At 37.1% G+C, this 25276-nt stretch overlaps 1 protein-coding gene across 2 annotated transcripts in view; it reads right to left on the bottom strand.

Moving 5' to 3' along the window:
* The window catches only part of THEMIS (thymocyte selection associated), a 220509-nt gene that overhangs the window by 118670 nt on the left and 76563 nt on the right, over positions 1-25276 (bottom strand). For both annotated transcript variants that reach the window (XM_036767981.1, XM_036767982.1), the window contains exons 3-4: positions 19991-20449; positions 75-1123 (exon numbers count right to left, since the gene is read on the bottom strand). In XM_036767981.1, coding sequence (XP_036623876.1) covers positions 75-1123; positions 19991-20449 — 1508 coding nt within the window. The remainder of the gene's footprint in view (positions 1-74; positions 1124-19990; positions 20450-25276) is intronic.

Raw genomic sequence — 25276 nt, 5'->3', positions numbered from 1 at the left:
ATTCAATAAAGACAAGCAATGAAGTCTCCTCCAGTAGATGCTTCGAGGGATAAGTTAAAGGAACAAAGGCCTACCTTGGGAGACTTTGGTGGATCCATGATATTTAGCTTGTGAGGAGCAAGAAAATCTGGTTTCCTTTCCATTATGGAGGGTTTTTTGGGGGGCCGAGGTGGTGGGTGTAAGGCTAGGTTTTCATACCTCCTCATCATGTAATACTGTTCTTCACTGATCTCTTCTACAATGGTTCGGACTGGAAATGAATCAATGACATCAACTGTACTGCTGACCAATTGGACAGACATGCCCAAGCGGCTGACAGGAATCTCCCAGCTCTCACTGGGGTTAGTGAGGTCGCTGATGAGCAGATAAGAATCTGTGATCTCTTCCTCCAGCTGCAGGCCAGGTATGGCAGCCAAAATGTCATCTTCAATAGAAAGGTCCCTCACAGAGACCTTGACATTGAAAGGCAAGCGAAATTGAGCACACAACTTGGAAAGTTGGTACTGATTCTTGTCGTGAATCACTTCTATGAAGCCACCTTCCATGTACAGAGGTAAAAGAACAGGCTCATAGGCCTTTTTGAGGATTTTTTCACAAGCCAGAACACCCACTTCCTTTTTGATCCCCTTACACAGAACTTCAGTGGTCTGTGAACACTGAACTAAAAACTGGTCCCCCACAGACACAGAAGACAACTCCTCATAAGGGGAATCAAAGCCTTTCGTGGCTACCACGTGGAGCTGCTCTTTATCACTCTTCACTATCTCCAGGTCATAGGCAGTAGGGAATTCCCGAGGTCTCCGCTTGAATTTACCTTTATAGCTAGTTGGAATCAAGAAATGCCTTTTGGGGGAATCACTTCTGATCTCTGAAGCTAAGATCCTTGATGCCTGGTATTTTTTGTGGATGACAATGGTTTTTCCAGGTTGTAATAAGCCACTGGCCAATGGATTCCCTTGAGGTCCTTCTATCACTTCAACTGCCATAGGGAATTCCTTACTAGTCTTTTCAAAAAGATCTTCAGTGGATAGGAGCTGAAGGAAACACTTAGCATCGTAACAGTCAGTTATGTCCTTAACTTCCACATCAAGATCAGAGAGGATACGAACTATATCCTTCCGGACTGAAAAGGAAAAAAAAAAAGAAATTTTGTGCTTAAACTTGACCTAGTCACATTTTTTTTGGTAATGTTATATCATTAGAGTGTTTCCCAATACCATATACAAATTTCTTCTTTCATATACATATATATATATATACATATATACATGTATATATGTATATGTATGTATGTGTATTATGTGTATATCCCAAATGGTATATAATCTTATGTTTCTTAATATACATGCCTTTCTATATCATAGAATCATAGGTATAGATCTGGAAGGGAGCTCAGAGGTCAAAGAATCCCAGCCCTCATTTTACAAATGAGAAAACTTGGTCCCAGGGAGCTTAAATAACTTGCCCAAAGCCACACAGATAATGATCATCAGTAGTGGGATTTGAACTCAGGTCCCTTGACTCTAAAGGAAAACTCTCTTTCCATTATACCAGGTCCATATCAATATTTGTAGGAACATATCCTCTGATACTTTATAAAAAGTGAAGCACTGCCTGTGGAGTGAGAGGACCTGAGTCCACCCCTGACAATTACTAAGTGCAATAATAATCTTGAACAAATCGATTAACCTTCCTGGGTCTCAATGTCCTCATTAGGAAAGCAAGGGAGTTAGACTAAATGGCCTCTGCGATCCCACGGAGCTCCAAATCCTGTGATCCTCTGGAAACAATAGTAAATAAAGCCGCTAAAACCCAGGCAGACCCACTAAAAACTACTTTATGATGAAGGGGATCACTGCAAAGTCCCATAGCATGAGCATTTAAATGCAGAAAAAGGATTCCAGACAGACCTCAATTACATTTTCAATAGTTCACAGTTACTCTGTCAATCTGCTGCTGCTAAGATGACTTTGAATCACAGAATTTTTAACTTGAATATTGACAACGTTAAAAAAAAAAAAAACAAGAACTTGCCCTCTGCAGTCAATTCCATTCTAGATCCAATCATAGACTTGGTATGAACTTTCTTTTGTAGGTACAGATTTGAGTTTTCCCATGTATAAAATAGATTTTAATTAAATCAAAAAAGATCTAAGAAAAATGCTCTCTCCCTATAACAATAATAACAACATGGATGCTGTTGTACAATGATAACAACACCATTTCCCTATAGTATAATGAGAAGAATATAATTGTTTTCTAACTCAACTTTTAATGATAAAGTTATCTAAAAAAGATAATGATACTGAACTGTCATCAGGGCATACACTTTGAGTTATTTTCCCAGTGCTGATGTTAGACATACAGTGATTCATCTAATTTTTGTGACCATGGCACACCTCTGAGAAACAACATTTTTAGTTTAAAGCTAGAGGCTGTGGCCTTGCAACTGGACAAGGCTGATATTGAAATCCTGACCTTGGCCTTATTAGTTCTGTGTTATAATAAAAAGTACTAGCAAGGCTAACATAGAGTGATCTCACTATTGCTATTAACCCCCTAAACAAAAGGCTGGGAGCCAAGAGAACCTGAACTGTAATCTCTTCCCAGGGCAGCTACGTGGCACAGTGGAGAGAGTACCTGGCCTGGAGTCAGGAAGACTCAAATTTGGCCTCAGACACTTACTGGCTGTGTGACCCTGGGCAAATCACTTACCTCTGTTTGCCTCAATTTCCTCATCTGTGAAATTAGCTGGAGAAGAAAATGGCAAACCACTCCAACATCTTAGTGAAGAAAACCCCAAACGGATTCAAGAAAAGTTGAACATGACTAAAAAGTGATTTAACAACAACAAAATGCCCCTCTCCCTCAAAGTAGTAACACTACACGTGGCTTAAACTCTCAGGAAAATGAATGAAACATTCAAGGTTTTGATAAGGCAAATTTTATATATATAACGTATGTACATATTATATATATGTTTGTGTGTATATATAATACATATATACATTCACATACATATCATTTGCCTTATTCATATACATATTTGTATATATTATGTATATAGACATAGATATAATTATGTATATATATCCAACTCAGGCATAGACTTCAATCATCACATATATGTGTATGTATATATATGTATGGAATTGAAAATAATATGGATTTTATTTTTAAGCAATTCTCTGTCGATAATTTTTTCTGTTGACTCACTGGAACAGCATTTAATATCTCTCTGTAAGGCTTTAATTCTCAGTTCCTGATTTTCATGTATCATCAAATTCTTTTTACCTAACCTTTAATTTTCCCCAGTCCTCTCATTTGTATGAGTATCTTAAAACTTCCTCTGGTCTCCAATCTAAGCTAATCCAAAAATCATTAATTAAGAAATTGTTAGAAACTAGACCTGTGATTTCATTAATTTGAGAAACTCCTAGATGGGGACAGTCCCTTTACTAATGAAGGAAATATTACCTTTTCTGTAACTTATAGTCTTATAGAGTGTTACCTAGAATGCTTCAAGATTCCATGACTTGCCCAGTATCATATAGCCAATATGTCTCTCAACTCTGGTCAACCTAACCTGAGTCTAGCATTCTAGCCAATATGCCATGCTGGCTCTCAGATTCTTTTCTAACTTAAATGTTTTATAAGTGTTTGGGTACTATTTGAGGACCCATTGCAGAGTTGAAGGGTCCCAGCGACCTAGCATTAAAACAAACTACCTCCCCTCTGACTTGCATTGTCTGTAATCTTATGATCATGGAAATGTAGAATGGAATATTACCCATCATAATTAATCATCTTTGTATAATTGCTATACTTTATGGCTTTCTAAGTACCTATTATCTCATTTGATCCTCTTAATAATCAAATAAGGCCAATGCAAATAGGCCTTATTTTGTAGAGTTGTAGATGAAGAAATCCAGCCTCAGAAAATAAGTGCTTTGCCTAAATTCACACAGCTAAAAATTGAAGAGCTGGCCCTTTACCAGGTCTCTTGTTTCCAAGCCCCATGTTCTTTGCACTTCATTATATTGCCTCAGAAGTTATCTAATGGAATCTTCTATCCAACTCATTAATCTCTTCTATAGGTAGGAGGGCAAATCAATCTATACTTTAAGAAATTAATTTAGGCTATTCACTGGAAGCTCAGATACTAAGAACTGAAGTTTAATACTTTAGCCACATAACAGGGAGATGGGACTCATTGGAAAAGACCCTTATGTTAGGAAAGATTGAAGGCAAAAGGAAAAGGCGATGGCAGAGAATGAGATGGATATAGTATCACGGAAACAATGAACATGAACTTGGACAGACTTTGAGAGATAATGGAGGATATAAGGGCCTGGTGTGCTATGGTCATACACAACGGAACAACAAAAAAATGACCATTTGGCCTCTGCTTAAATATGTCTAGTCCAGGCATTCTTAACTTTTTTGTGTCATGGACCCCTTGATGAAATCTATTGACCTCTTTTCAGAATATTTTTAAATGCATAAAATGAAAAACAAATTGAATTACAAAGAAAACCAATTACACTAAATCATTACTAAGAATTTTAAGAAGTTCCTGTGGATGTAACTTTTTCTAATCCAAACTCACATATCTCCTGAAATCTATCCAGGTGCTGTTAGGGGGTCTGTGGACCTCAGATTAAGAATTCCTGCTTTTGTGGATACTAACAAGGAGTTAGAATTTCACAAGGCAGCTTTATCATAGTTGTGTAGCTGGGATTATAGAGTTACTTGTTATGTGGAACTGAAATCTGCCTTCATTTAACTTTCAGTTGCTAGTCCAAGACCCACCCTATGGTTTCAACTCAACCTACTAAGCAAGCTATTTAGTTCCTGTATGGCCTTAGGCAAATTACTTTACCTTCTGGATCTTAATTCCTTCATTATGAAATCAAGGAATTAGAATAGATAAGTAGTAAGGTCTTTTCCAATTCTAAATAGTAGTATGCTAAATAAGTCCTTCAAAAATTGATAACAGTTGTCATATCTGCCTCCCTTTTAAGTCATCTCTAAACCAAATTATTCTAGTTCTTTCTCCTATTCCTTTCATGATATGTTTCCATGATTATATCAGCACAGAATAGGTTCTTGTGATCTGAGGGCTATACTTCTATTATGCAGCCAAAAATCACATTAGCTTTTGTTAATAGTTGCATCAAATTCAATTATTGTGGAGAGCAATTTGGAACTATGCCCAAAAGGGCTGTAAACTGTGCATACCCTTTGACCCAGCAATATCACTTCTAGGGCTGTAGCCTAAAGAGATCATAAAAATGGGGAAGAGACCCACATGTACAAAAATATTTATAGCATCTCTTTTTGTGTTGGCCAAGAACTGGAAATGAGGATATACCCATCAACTGGGGAATGGCTGAACAAGTTGTGGTATATGAATGTAATGGAATACTATTGTGCTATAAGAAATAATAATGAGGCAGACTTCAGAAAAACCCGGAAAGACTTATATGAATTGATGCTGAGTGAAGTGAGCAGAACCAAGAGAACATTGTGCACCGTAACAGCGACATTGTGCTATGATTAACTATGAAAGACTTGGCTCTTCTCAGCTATGCAAGGACCTAAAACAACTCTAAGAGACTCGTGATGGAAAATGCCATCTGCATCCAGACAAGAAAATATGGAGCATACTATTTACTCTTTTTTTTTGTTTTGTTTTTTTCTTTCTCATGGTTCCTCCCATTCATTATAATTCTTCTATATAATATGACTATTGTGGAAATATGTTGGATGGGAATGTATATATACAGCCTGTATCAGATTGCATGCTGACTTGGGGAGGGGGGAAGAGAAGGAGGTGGAGAAAATTTAAAACTTGTGGAAATGAATGTTGAAAACTAAAAATAAATAAGTAAATTTTAAAAAATAGTTGCATCAGGTTTTTGACTCTTATCAAGGTTATAGCCATCTAAGATCATCAGGTATTATTTTATATGAACAGAAATAAAGTTCCTTTAATTTGTATTTGTATAATTAAATCTTTAAAATCTAAATGCTGCACTTTAACATTTATCCTAGTTAAATTTCATCTGATTTCTCTCCAACATTCTAGGCCATCATGATCATTTCCAATCTTGATTCTGCCATCTATTGTATTAATTTTCTTTCTCTGCTTTGTGTCATCCTTAAATATGATAAACATATCTATTAAATCGTTATCCCAGTCAACAATAGAAAGATTGACAAGGACTTAGTCAAAGATAGTATTCTCAGTCACTCCCTTTTTTCTTAGCCTAACACTTGTTTATGGTTGCTTAATCCATTTGAAAGTCAAATGTCACTTAGTTCACATCCCACCACATAAAAGGAACATCTTAGAAGGCTTAAGTCAAATGCTTTGCTAAAAGTATACTGTTTATGACATTCTCTGTATCTACTATACTTCGTATCCTGTAAAATGAGAAAATGGTACCATCTCAATATGACTTGTTCTTAGTGAACCCGTTTGGTTTCTCATAATCAATAGTTTTATCTAAGTCCTAAAAACATCATTAATAAAGCCAGTACTTAATTGTTAATAAAGCAGTTCTAGAATTTTGTCAGAGTTTGATGTCTGGATAAAATATTTCAAAAATTCAGGCCTTTCTGTTTTGGAAAGCAGTACATTTGTCTCTTCTGATCTTCACAAACTCTCCAATTCCCCCATGACTTTTAAAGATTACCATTGCTGGTTTTGAGATCGGACCTACAATATCTTTCGGTACTCTGGAATTAAATTGCAAGGCAGTCTTAAGGTAGCTAGGTACGCTCTTGCTACCTTTTCATCTTTTGGGGGCTTCAGTTCCCCCCTACACAAATGTTTATTCCACTGTTTTTGATATGAAAACAATTCTCCCTTTTGGAAAAGAAAGAAAATAGGAAATAGCTGCATGTTCTTTTGGTCAGCATTTCACATTGCACTGTCTACGCCAAACAAGGGGACAATTGCTTCAGTCTTTCTCTTTTAGGTAAAGATAGTTTTTTTTTAATTATTTTTGTTGTCCTTTGCACTCTTTTCTTGAGGTTGAACTTAACAATAGGTAGTTTTTAATTCTTCTAGATCTTCCCTTTGGTGGAGGAGGAAGAAAGCATCAAAAAATAATCAAGTTTTAATAATAATGATTGATGACATTTATATATCACTTTATAGTTTATAAAATTTTTATAAACTTCCTCATTTTTTTTAATCCTCAAAACTACAAAAGTATAATTATCATCATTTTGCAGATGAAGGAATTGACACTCAAATAGTAAATATCAGGGGTAAAATTTAAATCTAGCTCTCTACTGAGTTCGAGTGCAATCCTTTCTCCACTATTTTATACTGCCTTTTACAGCATGACCTGTTCATACACAAATGTTCTCTTAGTGATTCTATTACTCTGAAAGTCTTGGAACACTCAATCTCTTGGAAATCACTGTTGCAATAGAAACATATATGGGTGGGAAAATTAGGCTAAAGTATATTTCCAATAATAATGTATTTTCAAGAACTGGTATAAAAGATGTCTTTAGGGAAATGTATGACTAGAAGAAGGAGCAAGGGATAACAGATGGACAGCCCAAATACTACACCAACTAATATATTCAAAATGTAAAGATAAATCAATCAAAGGATATTTATTAAGTTCCAGGCACAAATCCCAAGAAAGGAGCATACATCTAGTACATGGGTAGGATTTTTGTGGAGAATCTGTGGGAGAATATGAACAAGAACTGCACAGGATGAGAAGCCGTGAGTTGTGATCTGAGCAGAGAAAATGTATTCATTTCATTGAAATCACAGATAAATACAGTGAAATATACAAAAGGGATGGTTTTAGTAAAAGCGTAAAGGCAGCTGGCTCAAGGGAGGGAAAAGAAAAAGTTGACTCACAAGCAACAACAGGTTTTTCAAATCATTTAACGTGCGGTAGATAAACTCAGTTCTAAGATATCGTCAGTCATCTATCACTCCTTTTAGCTATACAGGAGCATCCGATAATTAATTATTTATGATTTCAAAATGATGGACAGAAAGAGGAAAAAAACAACTTCAAGCAAGAGGGGACTTTCCAATAGTGATTTTTTTCCTCAAATGTTTTTCTTGTGTAAGCTACGTAAACCTCTTACCATGCTTCAGGCTTCATAAATTTCCTGTCAAGGTAGTTAGGGATTTTTTTCCTGTTCAGTAAGAATATTTTTGGATAGAAAGTTGGATTTAGAGTCTTTGAAATTCACACACCATCTCTGGTACTAACCATGTCACGTTTATATTTCTGGGCTTCAGTTTCCTCATCTTCAAAATGGACATAATAATATCTGTAATACCTATCCCACAGGTTTACTGTGAGGGTCAAGCGAGATAATGAAAATAAAGTACTTTCCAAATGTTAAAAACATTTAAACTGTAATATAAACAAAAGTTATTTTCATTATCATTTCAGGTTTTGAAAACATATTCTAGGCTTTAAAAGGATTTCCATTCTACTTGACAAAGTAGATAAAGCCCTTTAACTTCCTCTTTTTTTTGAATTGTTGAATCGTTCCATTGACTTTACTCCTTCTAAGCAATTGTTAGGGACATTTGTTTTCCCACTTAGACCTCAGATATACCAAACTGTCTCATATTTCCAAATTTTTCTTTTCAACACCTTAAGATCTTAGGGTGAGTCTTTGGGAACTTACTTGAATTATCTAGGTATCAAGGAAAGTTTTTTAGCCAATGTAGTATCTGAGAATGTTCTCAACAAAGGAAACATGTAAGTCTAAAATCTCTTGATAATTTGTTGTTTGAAAAATCTGATTGGAGTTTTCAAGTTTATGATCATGATTGTAAATTGATTTCCCATTCTGGTCTTTCTGTCTCCCAAGACTTCACAGCTTGGTTAAACTGCTTACCCCATTCAGTATTTCAGTAGCTTCTCCCTACAGCCCTCTAAAAGTATAGGACTACAAATCCTGGGAGAATTTTTCTCTTTTAATTCTTGGAGGCAAGAAATTCATTTTCTTATGCCTTCTTTTTCCTAAGATCCTTTTATAACTTAACTTACAGTAAGTGCTGCATTTTCTCTCAATCTCCAGTTCCTTCTGTTTTTAAATAAATCATTTCTTATGTCCTTTTCAATACTTTCAGTTGCAGAGTTCACTTTCTTTATCATTTCCTCAATGCTTGCCCACTCAAAAATGGTTTATAAAACCCATCTCCATTTTTGAATTGCTCTGTGAATTTTACTGGCCAGGCATACACATTACATTTCACTTCTCCTTTTATATTGATTCATCATCCTCATTCATAATTGCTGAGTTCTAGATTCTTCTTATATCTTCATTTAAAATTCATGGGGCACTTACCCATGAACACATCATTTTAGTCACATTTTTTTTATAAACAACTTATATCTTCTAGTTTCTCCTAGCTTCACCTTCTTCAGATTTATCTCAATTTGAGAAAGGCAAATATATTCAAAATATCCCAAATATTATTCCCATAATATCTTCTGCTTTCATTATTATTAAACCAAGTATAGTTCATTCTCTAGCTTCTTTAGTGAGAGAACCAACCCATAACTCAGATTTAGGAGCTGGTGATTGTTCAAAAATAATATAGTTGCATTCAACACCTAACAAGGTGAACATGAATTTTTCATGCTAGGTCCTGAGATACAAAGAAGAAAAGGACCTCAAAAGTCACCTAATCTGATCTCTTTATTTTATCTCTGAGGACCAGAGAGTTTAAGTAATTTATTCACAATCACACAGGTAGTAAGTAGCATAGTAGATAATCAAACCTAGCTCATCTGCCTTCAAGTCCAGTCCTTTTTTCCACTGTACCAAAGAGTCCTACTATCTTTCAAATGAGATCGAGTGATATAATATTTGCAAAGCATTTAACATAGTGCCAGGCATATGATAGGCACTTAATAAATGTTTCTTTTTATTTCTGTTCTTATTTCATTAGACTTGTGAAAACTATAAAATTGTCATGATTTTTAACTCACTGCCCTCACACAGTGGAGAACAGTTAAAGGGGTAGTCTTTGGCAATGTTAAAGACTGATAGTAAAAAACAATGCTTTGGGTTGGCCAGAAATTCAACAGTGCTGTCTACAAATTCAGGCAATTGTATTAATTATATGAAGAGTACTGTACTAAGTCATGGGGCAGACATAACATTAAATAAGACACACTTCTTATACTCATTGCAAGACAGGTAACTAGACAGTCAGTCAACAAGCCTTTGATAAGTGCCTACTATGTGCCAGGAACTGTGGGATATAAAGAAAGGCAAAGAGGAAAGAGAGGAATCCAGTTTGACCACAACATAAAACATATGTGAGAGAATGACTCAAATCTAGAAATCTGTGGAGGGCCTGGATTGCCAACCAAAAGAATTTGGACTTGACGTAGTAGGCAGGAGAGGGCCATATAAAGTTTGGTGACAGCAATCAATCATTTAATCAATCCATAAGCATTTATTAAGCACCTCATGTATCAGGTGCTAGGTATTGGGGATACAAAGACAGAAATGTAATGGTTACTGCCCTCAACAGCTTATATTCCAGGACATGACCAAATGTACGAATGTGAAAGACTAATCCCGTTGAGGTATGAGAAATGGATTGAATGGGGAGGGAAAGAGAGAAAAGGTGGGAAAGCTATATGGGTAGTGAGCTATGATGAAGGCTTATACTAAAATAATGACAATGAAAGTTAAAAGGGGTGGGGGATATGATAACTATTTCAGAGAATGAAAGCAGAACCCTTTTTGTTTACTGTTTGGCATGTGTATAAGAAATAAGCTCACAGCCTAAAGAGATAGGTTAGAGATTAGAAGTGCAGACTAAATTACCCATGCTTTCTAAAAGCCATCAGTGTAAATCACAACATCTGCTCTAACGCTACTGGAAAAACAACACCAATAACAACCGTTACTAGTGATACTTCCTGAGCCTGTTTGAAGAAAGGAACAGAGAAAGGGATAACTTTGGTGTCACAAAGTTGGGGGTGGGGTGCAGGTGGGGAGGGAAGAGTAAAAGAGAGATTCCGCAAAATTGCTGTTTTTGCAACTATATCATTTTGCAAGTCATTTGTTAAGCACTTATCATGTACCGAGCACTGTACCAAGTGCTGGGGATACAAACAGGAAAACTGAGACAGTCCCTACTCTTATGAAGCTCACTATCTAATTGGGGGACATGAAGCATAAAAGAAAGTTCAGCTGCAGGGTAGATGGGAAGCCCAGAAGTCCTAAGGGCTCATTACCGGAGTAGATGGCAAGCTCCAGAGGTCTTAGGTTATAAACCATAAAGTAAACTTATTATATAGATAAAGAATCATCTTTTAAAGCACCCAGATCTCAAAGGGCCTATGAATAGCTATGGAATAAGGCCTCAAAATAATACTTTCATAAGTGTTGCACAGATTTTTTTGTTTTTCAATCTTTAATGACACATGGATCCAGTGCAAGCAAATTGTTTTTCATGAACCATTTTGGCAATTTTTTACTTTGATGTCACCTAAATTAACTGAAGAAGGAGACATAATGATATAGTTGAGAGAAGGCTGACCTTGAAGTCAAGAAGACCTCTTATGCCCCCAGACAACTTTCTAAAATTATAAATTTCAGGGGCAGAGCCAAGATGGTGGCTGGAAAGCAGGGACTTGCTTAAGCTCTCCCCCAAATCCCTCCAAACACCTGTAAAAAATGGCTCTGAACAAATTCTAGAGCTGCAGAACCCACGAAATAGCAGAAGGAAGCAGGTCTCCAGCCCAGGATGGCCTGGATGTTCACTGGGAAGGATCTATCCCATGGTGCTGGGAGCAGAGCGCAGCCCAGCATGGGCTGTACCAGAATAGACCAGACTGGGAGTTGGCCCAACAGGCCTTAGGGCCATGAATCATTGAGCTGTGGCAGTTATCAGACTTCTCAACCAACAAATGTCAAAGACCATGGAGCAGGTTAATGGGAAAACTGCTAGATCAGGTTAGAAAGCAGTCTGACCACAGCCCTGGGTGCAGCGGAGGTGGCACGGCAGTAGCTACCACAGCAGCAGGAAGCACCTGCTATTTCTTTCAGAGCTCCAGCATCAGCTGCTTCCAGAGTCCCTGGCTCACATGGTGGGAGGAATCAAGCAGCAAACCAGAGAGGGAGTGCGGGGCTTGCTTTGCCGTGCTTGTATCTATGTTGCAATCCTGGTTGGCAGTTCTTGGGGGAGGAGGAGCACTGCTGTGGCAGAGCTTCCAGTGACAGTGAAGTAGAAGTAGCTCTGAAAACAGCAGCGCAGCCCCTAAAGCTGGGGACAAAGCACTCTCTACTCTACAAGCAGTCATACCCTGACTAAAAGCTCAAAGGTCAAGTAGTTGGCTGGGAACATGGCCAGGCAGTGAAAAAGGATGCAGACTCAGACTCAGACTCTGGAATCTTTTTTTGGTGGCAAAGAAGATCAAAACATACAGCCAAAAGAAGTCAACAAAGTCAAAGAGCCTATATCAAAAGCCTCCAAGAAAAATATGAATTGGTCTCAGGCCATGGAAGAGCTCAAAAAGGATTTGGAAAAGTGAGTAACAGAAGTAGAGGAAAAATTGGGAAGAGAAGTGAGAGAGATGCAAGAAAACCATGAAAAACAAGTCAATGACTTGCTAAAGGAGACCCAAAAAAAATACTGAAGAAAATAACACCTTAGAAAAATAGACTAACCCAAATGGCAAAAGAGCTCCAAAAAGCCAATGAGGAGATGAATGCCTTGAAAGGCAGAATTAGCCAAATGGAAAAGGAGGTCCAAAAGACCACTGAAGAAAATACTACCTTCAAAATTAGATTGGAGCAAGCGGAAGGTAGTGACTTTATGAGAAATCAAGATATTATAAAACAGAACCAAAGGAATGAAAAAATGGAAGACAATGTGAAATATCTCATTGGAAAAACCACTGACCTGGAGAATAGATCCAGGAGAGATAATTTAAAAATTATTGGACTACTTGAAAGCCATGATCAAAAAAACACCCTAGACATCATCTTTCAAGAAATTATCAAGGAAAACTGCCCTGATATTCTAGAGCCAGAGGGTAAAATAGAAATTGAAAGAATCCACCGATTGCCTCTTGAAAAAGATCCCCTAAAGAAAACTCCTAGGAATATTGTAGCCAAATTCCAGAGTTCCCAGGTCAATGAGAAAATAATGCAAGCAGCCAGAAAGAAACAATTTGAGTATTGTGGAAACACAATCAGGATAACACAAGATCTGGCAGCTTCTAAATTAAGGGACTGAAGGGCTTGGAATATGATATTCAGGAGGTCAAAGGAGCTAAGATTAAAACCAAGAATCACCTACCCCCCAAAACTGGGTATAACACTCCAAGGCAAAAATATAGATTTTCAATAAAATAGAGAACTTTCAAGCTCTCTCAGTGAAAAGACCAGAGCTGAATAGAAAATTTGACTTTCAAACACAAGAATCAAGAGAAGCATGAAAAGGTAAACAAGAAAGAGAAATCATAAGGGACTTAGTAAAGTTAAACTGTTTTGTTTACATTCCTCCATGGAAAGATGATGTGGTAAGTCATGAGACCTTTCTCAGTATTAGGGTAGTTGAAGGGAATATATACACACACATATATGTGTGTGTGTGTGTGTGTGTGTGTGTGTGTGTGTACATATATATACATATATATATATATATATATATATATATAGAGAGAGAGAGAGAGAGAGAGAGAGAGAGAGAGACAGAGAGAGAGAGAGAGACAGAGAGAGACAGAGAGAAAGAGAGAGAGAGGGCACAGGGTGAGTTGAATATGAAGGGATGATATCTAAAAAAAATAAAATTAAGGGATGAGGGAAGACTATATTGAGAGAGGGAGAAAGGGAGAGATAGAATGAGGTAAATTATCTCACATAAAAGTGGCAAGAAAAAGCAGTTCTGTTGGAAGGGAAGAGGGGGTAGGTGTGGGGGAATGAGTGAATCTTGCTCTCATTGGATTTGACCTGAGGAGGGAATAACATACACACTCAATTGGGTATCTTACCCCACAGGAAAGTAGGTGGAAGGGTATATAAAAGGGTGGATGATAGAAGGGAGGGCAGATAGAGGGAGGAGGTAATCAAAAGCAAACGCTTTTGAAAAGGGACAGGGTCAAGGGAGAAAATTGAATAAAAGGGGACAGGATAGGATGGAGGGAAATATAGTTAGTCTTTCACAACGTGGGTATTGTGGAAGTGTTTTACATAATGATACATGTGTGGCCTATGTTGAATTGGTTGCCTTCTTAGGGAGGGTGGGTAGAAAGGGAAGAAGGGAGAGAATTTGGAACTCATTAAAAGCAGATGCTCAAAAAAAAAAGTTGTTTTTGCATGCAACTGAGAAATAAGATATATAGGGAATGGGGCATAGAAATCTCACCTGCCCTACAAGAAAGTAAGGGGAAAGGGGATGGTGGGGGGAGTGGGGTAACAAAAGGGAGGGCTGACTGAGGAACAAAACAATCAGAATATATGCCATCTTGGGGGGGAAGGGTAGAAATGAGGAGAAAATTTGTAACTCAAAATTTTGTAGAAATCAATGTTGAAAACTAAAATATTAAATAATATAAATATTAAGAAAGAACATATGTAATCATTCAAGGGTTAAGTAAAGCAAGCTTTTTCAATATTCATGTTTTACATGAAAAAAAATAAAGATAAAATTATAAATTTCAAGGAAGTTGTTGATTCATATAGGTGAACAGTTTCCACACTGGCAGTCCCCTATGTGCATAAAATCATAGATCTGGATCAAAAAATTTAAAAAAAAATAAGGAAATGAAGTAAAGTAGTGACCTAATATCAGTTACATATTTAGTATAAAATACTAATTATGGTCAATTTGCCTGAGACGCCAGTCTCCTCTGTTAACTTATAGTTTAGTTCATATTTAGCATTCATAGCTTGTTCATGCTTTTCCTTCTAACTCACTTAGTTCTCCATCTATTTCAGGCCACAAAAGGGGAAAACTGTGAGAGGTCCTATGGTCCCTTCTGTTCCCTAGTTACCCTAAATGAGGTCCCCCATGCACTCCATTTTCCTTGAATTGAGAAGACAAAATAAATTATAATACTAATTATCCACTGTGCATATGCTGCATTTTCACACAATTTCTGATGTCTGGATACCCTAACCACCCCTTTCATTTAGTTGAAATCTTACCCATTTTTTGGTGCCCACCTCATATGCCACCTCCTCCATGAACCCAGTCTTGATTCCCTTAGCCTTTATTGACATTCTTCTTAATCTGAACTCCTATCACCTTGTATATTCATTGTGTTTTAATTTGCACAATAATTGCCCCTTTACGTACTCTGTCTTCCCTACCAGAATTTCAGTCCCTTGAGAGTAGAGGCCACACGTTGTTCATTTTTGTATCTTTCCCAGGGTATAGTTCTTGTTAAATAAATATTTATTGAATGCTATTGAACAAAGTGCTGAAGCTTGCAGCCTGACTGATGCTCAGAGAAAGAAAAGACACCTTCATATTTTCCCCATGAGTCCAATTTCATTGGCAGCCCTTTGTTTGAGAGGGTAGATGTAATGAAGAAATGAATTAACTGGAGATGGTTTGTGGCGTAATGCTGAACTTGGAATTAACAAGACCTAGATTCAAATCCTGTCCCTGATATTTACTGGTTGTGTGATCATGGACAAGTCACTTAAACTCTCTGAACCTCACTTTTCTCATCTGTAAAATCAGTTAAATGGTCTTTAAAGTCCCGTGGTTCTCTAGAGCCACAACCTTAAAGTCCAATGAAAGAGAATGAAAATACAATAATATTAAGATTTTAAAGAAGAGCAGAGGGGGAGGAGGATAGAAGAGGCCAGGGAAAAACATTCCCCTAGCTTCAAGCTAGAGTAAGTATGAAATAAGATTCATATACTGTCACAATATCTACATTACTAGACAATTGATGTCCTGAATTACTATACTGTAAGACATTGAATCAAAGGAAGATTGGAATATGCTTCTAATCCCACATTTGCTAAGGCAGGAAAGTAGATTATTTATTTTATTAATATTTTCAATAAGACAAAAGAGGCTACCTTGCATCAGGTGGTGAGCTAGATTATTTGACATTTAAGAATACTTCTAATTCAACTATTTTATCCCTGTCAACCCTCAATTAACCAAATTACCTCATTCTTGGCCACTGTAGGGAAAATTTTCCTGTAATTTCAGAATCCTCTCATGTTAAATAATAAGCTCTTGTATGAAATCCTGTTTTTATCAGAGGCAAATTCATACTTTCCTAAAATATAACCCTTTTCAAATAGATTTCTTATCATCCATTCTAGCTGAATAATTGTAGGTATGTAACATTTTTGACACTCTCACAGTTTAAAACCTCCAGAAAATGTTCTCACCAATTATTTTATATTTTTCAATTTTTTTTCAATAATATTTAAGAAATAATCAACAAGCTCATGCAAGTGCAAAGTAAGAATGGTCATTTAAAAAGTGCCAACAGGCTTCTTTTCCCAAAAGAATCTATCCTATCCAGATAACAGACCCTGATACTCAACTATTAGAGACTCATCCCTTTCAGATAAGCAAGACATCTTCCATTCAATTTTCTTTTACACTGACTCCTTGAAATTGTAACTAATGATATCTTAGGGTAACTTATTTCATCAGAATATTTTCCTTGGGACAAGAAGGATCAAGACCACTATGAAAACGTCAGAAGTCGTGAGGATAGATAGAAGACACTGATATAGGAAAGGGTCACATAAAAAGACACTGAAGGGTATCAAAGAAACTTTGCATGTACTGTATACAAGGCGATATGCTAAGTGCTGCAGAAGATTAAAAAAATGAGTAAGTCTTAGTCCTGGTTTTAAAAGAATCTATATATTAATTGGGGGCAACTAGGTGGCACAGTGGATAGAATGCCAGGCCTGAAGTCAGGAAGACTCATCTTCTGAAGTTCAAATCTGGCCTCAGACACTTACTAGCCGTGTGACCCTGGGCAAGTAACTTAATTTTGTTTGCCTCAGTTCCTCCTCCATAAAATGAGCTTGAGAAGGAAATGATAAACCACTCCAGTATCTTTGCCAAGAAAATCTCAAATGGGGTCACAAAGACTCATACATGACTGAAATGACTGAACAACAACGATATATCAATTGAGGGATAAATATAAAAATAGTTGTCTAGAGCCACAACCTTAAGATCCAATGAAAGAGAATGAAAATACAATAATATTAAGATTTTAAAGGAGAGCAGATGGGGAGGAGGATAGAAGAGGGAGGGGAGAAATACACCCCAAGCCTCAAGCTAGCGTAAGTATGAAATCAGATTCATATCTTACACTGTCACAATACCTACATTACTAGAGAATTGATGTCCTAAATTATTACACTATAAGACCTTGAACCAAAGGAAGATATGCTCCTAATATTATATTTACTAAGGCAGGAAAGTAGATTATTTATTTTATTAATATTTTCAATAAGGCAAAAGAGGCCACCTTGCATCAGGTGGTGAGCTAGATTATTCGAGCTTTAAGAATCCTTCTAATTCAACAAATAGGTACAAGAAATAGATAAGTACCATATTTAGTGGATAAAGTACTGGACCTGGAAACAGGAAAGACCTGGGTTCCAAATTGGGTGAATCACTTAACCTCTCTGAGCTTCAGCTTCCTAATCTGTAAAATGGGAGTGATTATACCTGTACTATCTACCTTACACAATTACAAAAATCAAATGAGATAAGGTAAGTAAAATATTTCACAAACCTTGTAGCATGTATGAAAACATCACGTATTAGGGTTTTTTTTTTCTTTTTGGAGGGGGGAAGGCAAGGCAATTGGGGTTAAGTGACTTGCCCAAGGTCACACAGCTAGTAAATGTGTTAAGTGTCTGAGGCCAGATTTGAACTCAGGTCCTCCTGACTCCAGGGCCAGTGCGCTACTCACTGTGCCACCTAGCTGCCCTGTAAACATCACTTATTATTATTAAGAGACATACTATATTCTAGGCATAGTAAGAGAAGGGAGAGACTGTAGCTCATTGCAAGAGATCAAGAAAGTCTTCAGGAAAGATATACTATTTGAGTTAGGCATTGAAGGACAGGTAGAATTTCACAAGTGGGATGGAGTTGAATTATGAAGAGTTAGGCATTCTAGGTAAGGAGAGGAACCAAAACCTTAGTCAGGAGGGTGGAGGATTCTGTTCAGGAAACAATGCACAATCTAGTTTGGTCAGAACACTGGGACATGTGTGAAGCCAGAAATTATTTAATCAAGAAGCCTCTGTTAAGTACCTTCTGTGTTCTAGGAACTGTTCTCCTTGAGAATGGAAGTATCTTGAGTATAAGGGTTGTTTCATTTTTTGTATTAATATTCTCCACACTTAGCCCAGTGACTGACATGTAGTGGATGCTTAACAACAACAAGACGCATTTATGTAGCCTGTTAAGATCTGCAAAATATTTTAGAAACACAGTGGTGCCCCAAAAGTCTGCACTAAGACTTTCAGGCAGGGGTGTGTTGGTAAGTTAACACCTGGCTCTCCAGGGGAAAAAAAAATGTAATCAAGACATGCTTTTAGGTTTAATCAACATTATTCACATTTTCTCCAATATCTAGGGTGTAAACACTCAAGCTGAAAGTTTTCAACTGGCTACAGAGAACTAGTTCTACTTGGCTCCTACACACTCCTGCTTTTGGGACACTGTATCCTAGTAACAACTCTGTGAAGTATGTGCTATTAATAGTCTAATTTTAAAGATGTGGAAATTGAGGCAGGCTGAGGTAATGGTGACTTGCCCAGGGTCACACATTGAGTAAGTGACTGAGGTCAGACTTAAACTCAGATCTTCTTGACTTTAGGTGCAGAGCTCTATCCACTGTGCCACCTAGCTGCCAAAATATGTTTATTGATTGAATCAACTTATTAACTATGTGAGTTGCTAGGGATACAAAAGCAAAATGAAATAGCCCATGTCCTCAAGGAGAATATATTCTATCATGAAAACAACATGTATACATATGCATAAATGCAAAATATATACAAAGTTAATTCTAGATTGGGCAGCTAGGTGGCACAGTGGATAGAGTGCTGGGTCTGGAATCAGGAAGACTTAACTTCCTGAGTTCAAATCTGGCCTCAGACATTTACTAGCTGTGTGACCCTGGGCCAAGTCACTTAACCCAGTTTGCCTCAGTTCCTCACCTGTGAAAAATGAGCTGGAGAAGGAAATGGTAAACCACTCCAGCATCTCTACCAAGAAAACTCCGAATGAGTTCGTGAAGTCAGACACAATTAAACAGCAACAAATATGAGGTAATTTTGATAGAGAGGACATGATAGTATTTGAGTGTGCGGAGAATTTGGAAAAGTCTTACCTTGTATAGGTAAGGTACCTATATGTAAGGTAAGGTACCTTAGGTAAGGTACTGCAGCTGAGTTTTGAAGGTAACCAGAGTTTCTAAGAGGCAGAGATGAGGAGGAGATGTATTCTAGGCATAGAGGCAGCATAAGCAAAGCCATATGGGGCCAGATTATGGAGTGACATGAAGAGCAATCTAAAAAATATTTCTCTCCTAGTTGAACGTCCTCTTCAGCCCCTTCTCAACCTTTTGAACTCTGACCTGTCCTTCTAGAATCAGCTCATATGTTACCTATTCCATGAAGCCTTCTCTAGTGCTCCAAATTACAAATGCTCTTTCTCACTTCATACCTCAAAATAGTACTCCATATTTCTCTTTTCTACTTATCTAGATCTACTTCATACTCTATATTATTTTGATCCCACCTGGTACCAGACTGTAATCAGTGAATGCACAGAACCATTTCTTATATATTTGTTTCTTTTCCCATGCTAAACATGGTGCTCTACATATTTTGAACTTTTTATTGTAATTCACTTCTAAAGTATAGTCCATCCTAGAGACTGCTTAGTAGCACTGACGTACATTGTGTCCAAGTTCATAGAACTTTAGCTTCAGCAAATACTTACATTTCATCACTGCCTGTATTTCATAGATAGGTGTGAGACTAAGCAAACCATCAAAATCCTTAGGCAGTGGATAAATGGAGTTCCACTTATTGGAAATATCTGTAAATTTCACAATCCGTTTCCTGCTCTTTGGAATCTTCCACTCTGCAATCTCTTTTAGGGTGTACATATGTTCATCTTCACACTCATAGAACTCTCCTTCTTGTGATAAAGGTATGGTAAATGAGTGATTCTGATTGTCCCTCACCACTCCACAGTTCACCAACATTTCCCCATTGACCTCTTCGATGGAGTTGAGCATGATGGGTTCACCAGGGCTGATGGTGAGATTCCCCAAGTTTATATCCTTCTGATGGTAGAAGCAAGGGTGACTTAGCCGGTTTGGGCCAATATAAACTGCTCTTGTAATGTCACCCATCGTATGATATGGTACTCTATCAGTCATAATCTTGAAAAGACCTAAGAATAGAGAAGAATGAATTAAAAAGATATCATACCAAGGGAATGCATGCAAAGTAATAATAGATGGGGTAAACTCATAGATGAATCCAATAACATCCAGAACCTACCTTTTAAATGGACTGTCTATCTACAATAACTCCCAGGGTAGAAGTGAGCATAAAATGAGATCAAGTTTGCAGACCATTTTGCGAACCTTAAAGTGCTATATAAATGCTTGGTATTATTATTAGCTATTACTGAATAGTTCTTTATATAACCTTTAGTTACACATCTTCCCTTGTTGGTGAATGTCCCTTTCTATATAACCTCTACTCCACCATTTCTTTACTATACAACATGTAATTTATTATGACAAATCCCCAAAGTACCCTATGTTTAAATATTCCACTACTCTTTCATTTTTATTGCTATTAGTTTTGCAGTTGTCTGAGAAATTTGTTTAATGTTTACAGTTTATAAACTCTTAAGGAAATAAAAATGTTAAAGTGCTCAGTTATGCTGCTAATATGAGGATAATTATCATTAACACTAACATTTTTTTTGCCAATGTTCTCTAATCTGGCTTACCAAAAAACTCTACCTAGCATCACATATATTTTATAGACAATTTAAAAGTCAAATTGAGTTAAAAATATTTATATGTGAAATGATCTCTACCCTCCATACAATAATCACCATCCTCCAGACAATAAGCCATGGTCTCTATTTTAAACAAATCAAGGTGGGGTGGCATGGGGGTGGGGGGAAGGATGGTATAATGCTACAGCTGGGAAGATTTCTGTTAGATACAAGGATGAACTCTTGATGATGTGGGTAATTCAACGCGCTAACATAATTAAAAAAGTATGTTGTGGGATCTCTTGCTTATGTCTTTAAGGACTGGATAAAGTTGCAACTTCTAAGTCAAGGGTCTTGAAGGCAGCAGATGGACTATACAGTATATACTTCTTAAGATTTGGGGTTTTTTTTGAAGCCATTTAATTCCAATCGAAGATTGCTTCTTTTAAAAATCCATGAGAAGGGTTTTGTTTCAGGGGAGAAATGGGATTCTTAAACATTTACTGCATAAATTTTCTTATTTTTTAGGATTAGCATCAAAGTAACAAAAATAACAACCTGCCTAGTATTTTCTTTGTATTCTCCACTAGAAGGGTAAATGGAATATGTGTGTGGGGAGGGGGAGTGCTTTTATGCTTTTTAAAAATATACATTTTGTTTATGCCTTTTATTATTATATCAGTCATTTCTAAATATCTCCCTTTCCCCTAGGATCCCATGAGTCTTCCCTTACGAACAAGAGAGTCAACTGTCAAAGAGACTGTCTACCACTTTATACATTATTCCTTCTCTCTATGCCCCCAAATATTCAACAAAATGAGAGAGTCACATTTCCTTATCTCTTCTCTTTGATTATCATTAGTATCAACCTTTGCACAGACTACTTCACTTCAGTATTGTTTTCACTTATATTGCTAATTATACTTTGTATATTATTCTCCTGGTTCTGCTTACTTCACATTGCATTAGTTTATACAAATCTTGCCATGTTTCTCTGAATTCCTGTCATTGATTAAGGTACAATAATAATCCATTTGTTGGTGCTTTTCAGTCATGTCTGACTCTTCATGATACCATTTAGGGTGTTCTTGGAGAAGATGATGGGGCAGTTTGCCATTTTCTTCCTTTTACAGATGAGGAAACTGAGGTAAACAGGGTTAAGTGACTTGCCCAGGGTCACATAGCTAGTACTTGTCCAAGGCCAAAATGAAATTCACAAAGATGAGTCTTCCTAACTCCACGACCACTAGTGGTACTACCTAGCTGCTCCCTGTAATATTCCATAACAGTCATATAATTTCATTTTATTTAGCTGTAAACACCTCTTTAATTTTAGGGGTCTTTTTGGTTTTGATATTACAAAAAAGCATTGTTATGAATATCCTGGTATACATGGGATATAAACAAGGAAGTATTAAAAGAATAATTAGTTGTCCTTGATGAATCAGTCACCTAGGTAAAATGAAATACATCTTTGAGACCTGAAAAAACTGGCATAGATGATAGCTGAGTTGCTGTTAGTGATATGTGAGGCGGCTTATTGGGCCAGTGGATGAAGAGCTGGGCCTTGAATCAGGAAGCCCTATTGCATGACCTTGGGTAAGTCACTTAATTTCTGTTTGCCTCAGTTTCTTCATCTGCAAAATTGGGATAATAATGACATCTACTTCCTAGAGTTGTTGTGAGGATCAAATGAAAGAGCAATTGTAAAGCACTTAGGACAGTGTTTGGTACATAGTAAGAGTTATATAAATGTTAGCCATTATCATTGTACGTGAAAACAATGGAAAGTAGGAGAGACCACAAGGTTGGAGAAAGGCAAGTAGTATCTTTATTTTCAAAAGAACAACAAAAAAAAAGGAAAGAGAACAGAATCTACAAACTATAGCCCAGTGAGTTTGACTTTGGATCTTGGGAAAATTCTAGAATAGATCATTAAAGAGATGGTTCCTTCTACATAAGGAAGTTGTGATTATAAAGAGCCAGCATGGCTTCATCAAGATCAAGTCAAGTCAAACTAACCACAGGTCCATCTTTCCTTCCTTCCTTCCTTCTTTCCTTTCTTCCTTCTTTCCCTCCTTCTCTCCTTCTTTCCTTCCTTCCTTCTTTCCCTCCTTCCTTCTTTCCTTCCTTCCTTCCTCTTTTCCTTCCTTCCTTCCTCTTTTCCTTCCTTCCTTCCTCCCTCCATTCCTTTCTTCCTTCCTTTTATCCTTCCTTCCTTCCTTCCTTCCTTCCTCTGTTCCTTCCTTCCTTCTTTCATTTCTTCTTTCTTTCCTTCTTTCTTTCTTCTTTCCTTATTTCTCCCTCTCCTTCTTCTTTCTTCTCCTTCTTAAAGGATTTCTAAACAAGTAGAATATAGGTATGCCATAGATATAGTTTATCTAGATTATGGCAAATATTTTGATAAAGTAGATTATATTATTGTAAACATGGTGATTAAGTAAATTGACTTAAAGTAAGTGATAAGATGCTTAATCAATCAGTCTCAATCATAGGTTTTAGATAAAGTATAAAAAAACCTCTAAAAGCCATTAAACAAAGTGAAATTATGCCAGACAAGAAGTCTATTTCAAGCCCTCTGCGGCTTGTATAAAAGCACTGAGTTAGCTGTAATCCAGGAATTCAAGCAAGTAGATAGCCACGAGAGAGCTTTCCTATAAACTCCTGAGTAGAAACTATCTCGGGCAGCAGGAAAATTGGGTTAGGGAAGGAGGCCTTCATTTCAATTTTACCTTAACTCTTCTTACCCTTGACCCTTTGACCAGAGAAAGACCTTTTGATTTTTGAGGATACTTGAATTCCCATATTCCCTCCAGTGTCCTAAGAACATCCTTGAATCAGCTGATTGAAATGTCTTCATTGGGAGCAAGGGACAGATCAGATGTAAATCACTGGCTCCATGAGGAGCCCAGAAAAGACATTAAAACATGTCTAAAGGGCACTTCTTGAGCACCCAACCAATGGGAGAAAAAGACTTCCAATAATAAGGAGCTGTGAGTTACTCTTTTACTACATATGCTATCTAAGCTAGTCCACTTCCCCCTGGAATCTGTAAGTACTTGGGAGAGAATGTGTGACACATTTCCTGGGATATTTGATACCAATTACTTCTACTATGCCACCTTAGTAAATAGCCCTCTCTAAAAACTACTTGAAAAATCCTCAATTGATAATCTAGAGGGGAATCCACAGACATGCCATAAAAGAGCCTAGGAGGAGGGATAATTTCAACAGGGTTTGAGTTGATAGACAAGAGTTATCTATTTCCATTCTTTTTACACAGATGGGGCTTCAAACTGATGGCATTAGAGAATCACCTCCAACTCTTCAGGAGTACTCCTAGAATTCTGAGTGGGAAATGTAGCCTTGCTCTAGGACCAGTACTCATTTGTGAGATTAGGAGGTGGGATGAAGGTATACTGATCTTATATGGGAGAAGATATAGACAGGTGGACTAATCAGTAATACTTGTGGAAAAGATAGTGACATACAGAATGATCAACATTAGTAGATTAATTCAGACTTAGGAGATTAGACTCAAAGAATAGTTACAAAAGGTTCAATGTCAACGTCAAAAAAAAATCTCCAGTAGAGAACCCCAAAAATCTGGTGAAAAATAGCCCTGTGCTATTTTTAATCAATGACTTGAATTTTAAAAGTTCATGGAATTTGTAGATGACACAAAGTTGGGAAGATAACTAATGCATGGGAGAATTGAGTCAGGATTCCAAAAGATTTTGACAGGACAGAGCATTGGACTAAATCCAATGATATGAAATTCCAAAAAGAAAAATATAAAGTCCTATACTTGGACACCAAAAAAAATCAACTTCACGTATTCTATTCTATTCAACAAACATCTAAGTACCTACTATGCACCAGGTACAGTGCAAAGTGCTGGGAATACAAATAAGAAAGCAAAAGATAGTCCCTCAAGGATTTTATAATCTAATGAGGAATAACACACAAAAGGAAGGTAAAAAAGAGAGAAGGGCCATGAGAGGGTATCTATCAAGGGCATGGTGTTCTGTAGAGTGATGAAAAATTGAGTTACCTGCAAAGTTCTGAGCCATCTATAATGGAAGGCTATGGGGCGAGTTTATTGCTCCACCTTCCAGACCTCAGATCAGAGGGGAAAGGCAACTGAGAAAGTCCAGAAGGTGAGAAGTATCAAAAATCCAGTACAGTCTGCATGGTGGTGAGATTTCAGGTGATCAGCTTATTCTGGAGGAGGCCTGATGTTCCACGGAGTGGAAACCAAACAGA

The sequence above is a fragment of the Trichosurus vulpecula genome, chromosome 7 (assembly GCF_011100635.1).
Source record: "Trichosurus vulpecula isolate mTriVul1 chromosome 7, mTriVul1.pri, whole genome shotgun sequence".
Lineage (NCBI taxonomy): Eukaryota > Metazoa > Chordata > Mammalia > Diprotodontia > Phalangeridae > Trichosurus > Trichosurus vulpecula.
The sequence above is the reverse complement of the archived record's forward strand: the minus strand, read 5'-3'. Positions and strand labels throughout refer to the sequence as shown.